General features: G+C 41.8%; 1 protein-coding gene across 1 annotated transcript; it reads right to left on the reverse strand.

The window, feature by feature from the left end:
* Positions 1–1,344: 1,344 nt before the first annotated feature.
* LOC113982998 (spexin prohormone 1) lies at positions 1,345–4,765 on the reverse strand. The gene is made up of 5 exons (XM_027711711.2): positions 4,708–4,765; positions 3,747–3,827; positions 3,562–3,619; positions 2,110–2,172; positions 1,345–1,502 (listed from the first exon to the last, which is right to left on the reverse strand). The coding sequence occupies exons 1-5, from the start codon at positions 4,711–4,713 to the stop codon at positions 1,345–1,347; spliced, it is 366 nt and encodes a 121-aa protein (XP_027567512.1). The 5' UTR covers positions 4,714–4,765.
* Positions 4,766–7,165: the final 2,400 nt, after the last annotated feature.

The raw sequence follows: 7,165 nt of genomic DNA on the forward strand, positions 1-7,165 counted from the left end.
AAAATGCCACTGAATTTTTTTTTTTTGTTAGTGTAGTTAGGCCAGGACAGGGAAAAAGAGCTGAACATGGACCCTCAGCACTGTATGAGGTACAGTGGGAGATTTTAGGATGTGGCAAAGACAGGAGTGGTTCCAACACCCCTGTCCATACACCAGGTAAATTCTGGGAGGTGTTTCTCACACCCTCTTGGCATTTCAGGAAAGGTGTCTAAGGTACACAATCACCTCATATTTTACTAGGGGTTTACTTCACATTTCCTAATGCAAGTAAAGCCCTTTTTTTTCCCCTGTCAGCACGTCAGCGACTGATAGTCTGAATAAGGAACTCTCAGCCAGGTGGTTTTTAGCCACCTTGTGTTCCTCCCTGTCCTGAACCAAAGAGGGGAAGAGCATAATCTGGACAAACTCCTGGGGTTGTATGTGCTACTACAACCCCCCCAGCACCCGGGGCCAGAGCACAGCACGGACTCTCCACAGTCTCTAGGGTTTATCCTCCTCTCTGTCCTCCCAAAAAAAGTCTGTGTCCCTGCAGAGGTGAAGAGGTGAAAGGCATAGAGAGAGAGGACACAGATTTAGGGTCTCAGCCTGGTGAGCTGTGTCTGTTCATCAGACAACGAGGGGATAATGGCCTTGCAGGAAAGCTGCTCTAGAGAGGAAAGGTGGTTTATACGGGGTGAGGGAGCTGGGGAACACAGGATAGGGGTCCTCATCCAAGGCAGTACAATACGTATGAAGGAGGTGAGGGAAGACAAGTTATTTAAGCCTGACTCAGCAGCTGGGTGTTGCTGAGGGGTGCTGTGGAAGGAGGATGTGTGTTCTGAGGTTAAGTGAGAAGTGGAAGCACGTGGCTGGTGGTGAGGCTTCAGGGTCTGGAGGGTTAGACAATATCTCTGGGAGTCTGGGAACACGTGAATTATGGGATTTTTCAGGATGTTCCAGAGCTTTAAGTGTCACTGGAACCTCTTGTCAGCTGTGCCAGCAGCTGGGTTTTCAGGAGCCAAATGTGAATCCCATACCTCCTCTGCTGGGGCTTTTACAGATCCTTTAAAGCCTTTACACCAGGACACAAGATCCAGTGGAAGAATGAAAATTTTAAAAGCAAACAACATTCTGAAGAAAAAGGAGCCCCAGTAAAGATTTGGCTTGGAAAATTCAATTCAAACTAGCCATTCCCAAATTATCCAAATTAGCCATTTAAACCAGCAAAAAATCTGAAAAATAAATTAAAAGCAGAATATACAAAAATATACCTGTTGTCATTTATGTGACTCTTGTTCTAATCTGTGCAAATGTAACACAATGCACTCTGTAGAACACCGTCTCAATCCAAACTAGATCAATTTACTAAGTTGTTAGTAAATGAAATGCTGAAAAACTCCTTTTGAAAAAGGTCAGAGTAAGACAAAACATGCATTTACCTTCTTTTGCTTTCTGTAAGGAACTAAGGAACAGTGCAGCAGCTTCAGAAAGAGATAAAGGATTTGTGTTTTGGCTTCGTGTTTCTAGAATGATAAAATCACAGATGCATGGTTTGTTAGCATCTGAGGGCATTTCTTTGCTTTGTTCTTTGTTTTATTATTATTTATGTAACTAGAGACACAAGGACAAGAAAATATTGTTATCTCCTTCACTCTGTAACATTCTCTGCTGAGCCTGATAGATAACACAGAAGATATTAGCAATCTTTTTAGGAGGGAGGTTATTTCAAAGTCTCTTTTCTTTTTTTGTATGTTCCTTACTTTGCTACAAAAATCTGTTTCCTCCAAAAGCATTGGCTAGCACAGGTTAATGTTGTCTAATTTTGTAATTTTTTCAGTTCAGCACAATTAATAACTTGACTTTATTTTTTCCCAGTGGAAAAAGCAAGTCAAAAGTACTGATGAGAATCTCACTTAGCAGCCAGGTCAGTCTGGAAATTATGTAAATAAAGTCACACAGGTGCACAAGAATGGAAAGCCACTTTGTCATGGGCTTTTTGGAGAGAAGGAACTAACAAAAGGGGGTTTAATTGCTTCCTTGTATACGATTTCAGGAAAACAAATCGCACAGATTTCTCCCATAACCTGTGGAAGGATCGGTGCATTGCCTGCCCCTGTGCACTGCACTTACCAAGCTGCATCCTGCCATACAGATCCTTCCTCTGGCTCTCCTCTGGGATGAACCGACGCCCCTCTACAAAAGCAGTGGGAGAAGGGTTAAAAACAACCTCCCCAGAGTGTTGGAATTCCTGCTTTACAGTCCCCAAAGTGCTCGTTTCAAAATGCAAAATTACAGCACTACTTCTACAAGCATAAAGTGGGAGGTTGTAAGTCCATCTCAGGGTCTTTCCAAGTCAGGATTAGCCCATCCTGGACCGGAACACTCAGAGACATCCTTTATTCCATAGAACTGGTGTTTCAGCACTTTTCTTTCTTGTATTAACCTGCTGTAGGAACTGCACTTAGGGAGGAATTTATTTTATTTTCCTCCCTCTTTCCTACTCTATGGTCAAGAGCCTTCAATCTCTTTGCTGGACTATAAAGTATTGCCTTTTAAAGTGATATTTCTATTTTAAAAAGTGTAAAAAACCACCCCAAACTAACAAAACAAAGTCACATTTCTTCCTATGCAGCAGTAAGAATAATGCAAAGCTTGGCATAGAAGTAATACAATTCAGTTGAAATAATTAAAAAATAAAAACAAACAAAAAAGTGACAAATTCTTTCTTTTATGAATAGAAATTAATGTCACAAGAACTTCTTTCAGTTATGTTTATGTTTGGAGCCTATATTTATTTTGTGTTGCCATTACTTGTTTTGTCTCCCTTTTACATTTCTCTCAGGATTATGACCTTCATTTTTTTTCTGATTTCAAGGAAGCTATTTTTCTTGCTCTCTTAATACCTACCCTACCTAATAGCTTTTAATTTTGAAACAACAATTCAGAGTGTAATTTATTAAAAATATTAATATTTCTATAGAATTTTGTGGGTTTGAATCGAAGGAAAAAACTCTCTTTGGCTCTGAATTTTATTTTTATATTTAATTGTACTTTAACTCTGGACTAACAGCAGAAACTCAAAATGTCATTTACACCACCTTAATATCACAATATTGATCTAAGTTCCTCTTAGAAGAGGTTGCTTGTGGTCTTAATACCAACTCTGATGCAAAGATGCTTGAAATAAGAATGTGTGTTCTCCTACTGCTTGAGAAGCTGTTTTAATAAAGCCTGAACAGGAATAAAGAAATAATAATTATATCCAGTATGTTTTAAGCCCCCTTTAAAATTATTTCAGGTAAGTAAACTGCTTTTCTAACAGGTTTTACAATGAAGTTTCAAACTCTGCATGTTTTCAGCACTTTCTTCTCTTTTCTCCTTCCAACACTTGCTTTCTTCAGTTTGATTTCTTTATAAAATAATAATAATAATATTGCCAATGCCACTGTATCAGAGACAAGAAGAAATAACTAATTAGCACATCCCTGTAGTCCTCAGAGCTTCTACCTCCACAGCATCCTTAGGATTTACTGCTTGTGTGGAGCCAACATCTCCTCAGAACAGAAAGAGCTCGGGACTTACGTGCACCCTTCAAATAGAGCATGGCCTGAGGAGTCCAGTTTCTCCTTTGGAAATGAGCCTTCACACAAAACAAAAAGAGAAAAGAGGCATGTCAACATTGCATGGCTTTGCTAATTAGTACAAATACTTAGTGGCACCAACCTCTGAGCTCCATGGATGAGGCAGGTCCAGCCTGAGCAGCTCACCTGTGGGGCACTCCAGGAGAACACAACAAAGGATGCTGCCAGGAACAGTGCCAGCCCTGATGCTGTCAGTTTATGCAGCCCCTGTGCACAACAAAGAGCCAACGAGGCACAGGAAAGGACTTTCAGACTTTCAGACCCGTAGATCCTCTCAACTTCACATCTAAATGTGAGGGTGTTTCCCTTTGTTGCTGCCTTCCTGCCAAACCCCCTCTTGCTCAGTGGGTATTTCAATGCACACTGCTCTGATCAGAGGATGGATGTTAAAACAAACATGCTTTATTCTCTTCAGTCAAACTCATTGTAAAGGTGAGAACTGCCATCAAGGCAAGTATCTTTTGTGTTCCTATTTGCAAAGACGTCAGATCCTCCAAAAATGAGAATAATGTACAAACTGAGGGGAAAGATGGTATAAAGTCTACCTTGATTTTACCAAACCTTAGACAACAAGCAAATGTGTCATTCCAAACAAACAAGCCAACCAACAAGGAGACCAAATCACTACTTCTCAAGTTCAAAAAGGAGTTTTTAAACTTATCATCCTATTAACATCAACCATGATTACACACATGTCATGAGATTTTTTTGATTCTTGGAGCCTGTCCACTGGTGCAGCACATGCAAATGAAAGCACCAAGCGTGAATCCTCTGTGAATAAGTTGTATCTCTGCTTGTGCTCACAGACCATGTTGTTATTCATGTGTTGAGTACAGTGATGGGCAATAGAGAGCATCTGACACTATGATTTAATCCACCGTGGTTTATTTCATCCTGGTTATGTTCTTTTCTTAGTGCAGTTGTTTCAAGAACACTAAATAGATCTATTTATATGTTTGCCTCAGGTTATTTTTAAGGTAAAATCATTAAGTCCCTCTGCAGTTCCTAAATATTGCATTCACATGAAAAAAACCCATAAATTGCAAGCTAAATGTTTCCTGCACACTAAAAAAAAAATCTCACTTACCTTCATACTTATCTCAGCAGCAAACCTTCAGTCTTCTTTTCTTGGGATAACGTGTCACAAGATCTCCTACGTGTTCAGGGGTCCCTTTTTAAACCTTTGGAGTGCAGGTGCCCTCCCCTTTCGTGGCAGGGCGGAGGAGTCTGAAGGGATCTCTTGTCAGCCCTGTAGATGGAGAAGTAGAAGGTCTGATGACTCCTGAGGGAAACCTGTAGTCTTGCAGGAAGTCATGACTGAAATGATTGAAAGACGGATACACTTGGAGATGCACCCCATTAACCAGGTGAATACCCTCTGAATACATCAGCCCTGTGCATCTGCAGTACGTCACCCTCTTGCTGGATGATCAATAATCACAGGCAGAGCGGATATTAATATGGATGATGAGTGTTTACCCAGGATAGTCTAACTTATATCAGTTTACTATCCATTGTGGGAGCTGGAAAAGTTGGTAAGTTACTGGCCAGTCATAACGTGCCAGCATCCAGAAAAAAAATGACTTATCCAGTGTCACTAGCTTGAGGTTATTCCTGGCATACATTTCGAGGAAGCAGTCTCTTGTTTGATTCTCTAACCATCTCTTGCATCTATTTTTCTTACACACAAGCAAAAATGCAAGGCCGAATAATAATAAAAAAAAGGAACCAAACCCTGAACTCTTAATAGTCAAAAACACTTTTCTGTCTCATGGACTGGGTGGAGTAAAAGCTCAGACCATGGGCTTGAATAGGTCAAACAGCAGAGCAGTAAACAGAAAAAAGGCAGGAAGCAGGGATCAGAGAAGCCACTTCCAGAAGCTACTTCTGAGTGATGGTTGGACTCACTGCAGTCATGGACAGTGGGTTTGGTCCTCGGGCAAAGAGCTTATCATGCTCGATGCCTGGCCTTGCTTGCTCCATCTGTCCTCCTGCCTTTTTTTCTCTGTAAAATAGGAGATGGAAGCAGAAGGGGAAGCAAAGCAAAGCAAAGAGGGAGCTAGAAATTGACTGCTTAGAATTTTCCTGCAGCAGCCTCACAAACAGGGCCAGCCTGTGGCGTAACAAAAATCCAGGTGGGCCCATACGTGTGACAAACACTTGCTCTGGATGTCTGTGGAGTCTGAGGGAGGAGTGTGCACACAGGCACTGCCACAGCCTGCTCTGAGCTTCTCCCTGGCGTGATGTGTCCTTGGAGACTCCTCTGAAGAACACTGTTAGTGGAGGTGCCATTGCTGTCCAGGTTTTTGGGGGGATATCACTCTGTTCTCTGCTCATTGGTTCATTGAATATACAGAATTAGCATTAGTTGCAGTTCACTTTGGTATAGACACAAGAAGCAAGAAGTTCAGGTTTTGATCTCAAGCAGCTCTTGTGATGGCTGGGAGATGCTGTTTTACCTCTATCCTTTTTAAAAGGCCATGCCATGATGCATCCTAGCCAGCAGTGAGGATTCTACTTGCATCTACTTCAGTGGAAAGTATGTTTTCCCTGCTCTTTTCCTCTTGCCTTGGCAGATCGGAGACATTTCCTGATGATGTTTAACCCTTAGCCTTAGAAGGGAACTATGCATTGCATCCAGGAGACATTTAACATGCAGAGACTTGGAAAAGGTAAAACTACTCACCTATTCCCTTCTGAAGTGACTTTAGATCTTCTCTTTATGCACAGACCACAGGACCAGAACCAAAACATTCAGCTGAGCCTGTGAAAATTAACCCCCTGCCTTCGGTATCAGTCACTGTGAAGCATATTCTCTTCATGAGGGTTCTCCTTGTGATAGAAAAACCAGAATGGGTTTGGCACTGAAAATAAACACTGCTTTTCCTGCCACTGGAATGAGACAAGGCAATGCAAAACAAACTGGGAAGACAGCCAGCTGAGCCCCTCCTGTTGGAACTGGGGAGAAGAGGAAGGGAATGGGAGGCATGGAGAAAGGTTTATGTTGCTACCACACTGCAGAAAGCAACTTCAGCTTTATTTGTTTGTGACCACTTTGCAAAATCTGAGCTGCCCTGAGCTGGTGTTGCCAGTCTCTCTCTCTCTCTTCCAAACCTGGCTGTATTCCCATAGTCCCACTGGCCTCCTCGTAGAGACTGGGGTTTGTTTGAGGCTGCCTGGAGGGACCAGGGAGCTGAACTGGACAAGTCCAAACCTGAACTGGGTTATGGTGGGGTCAGGTGACTGTCAGCTCAAGACCAAATGCGGGATCTTGACAGCATCATCTTAAATTAAATGGTTTTAGTGCTGTACCATCAGATGCTTCAGTGGCACCTCTGAAGGTGTGTGTGTGTCTTCATTGCCTTCAAACAGCATTTTGCACAGACAACATCAGGTGCAATGAACCCAACCCCAAATTTCATTTCCATATTTTTTTTCAAAAGGTTTTTATTTTTTACCTTAAGTTCTCTGTGCCTTTGTGACTTAGGGCTCTATATTAATTTATTTTTACTGTGACCAGTGACTCCAAGTTGCTTTGGTGTTTC

The sequence above is a fragment of the Pipra filicauda genome, unplaced genomic scaffold (assembly GCF_003945595.2).
Source record: "Pipra filicauda isolate LSUMZ 115617 unplaced genomic scaffold, ASM394559v2 scaffold1437_size13654_pilon, whole genome shotgun sequence".
Classification (NCBI taxonomy): Eukaryota; Metazoa; Chordata; class Aves; order Passeriformes; family Pipridae; genus Pipra; species Pipra filicauda.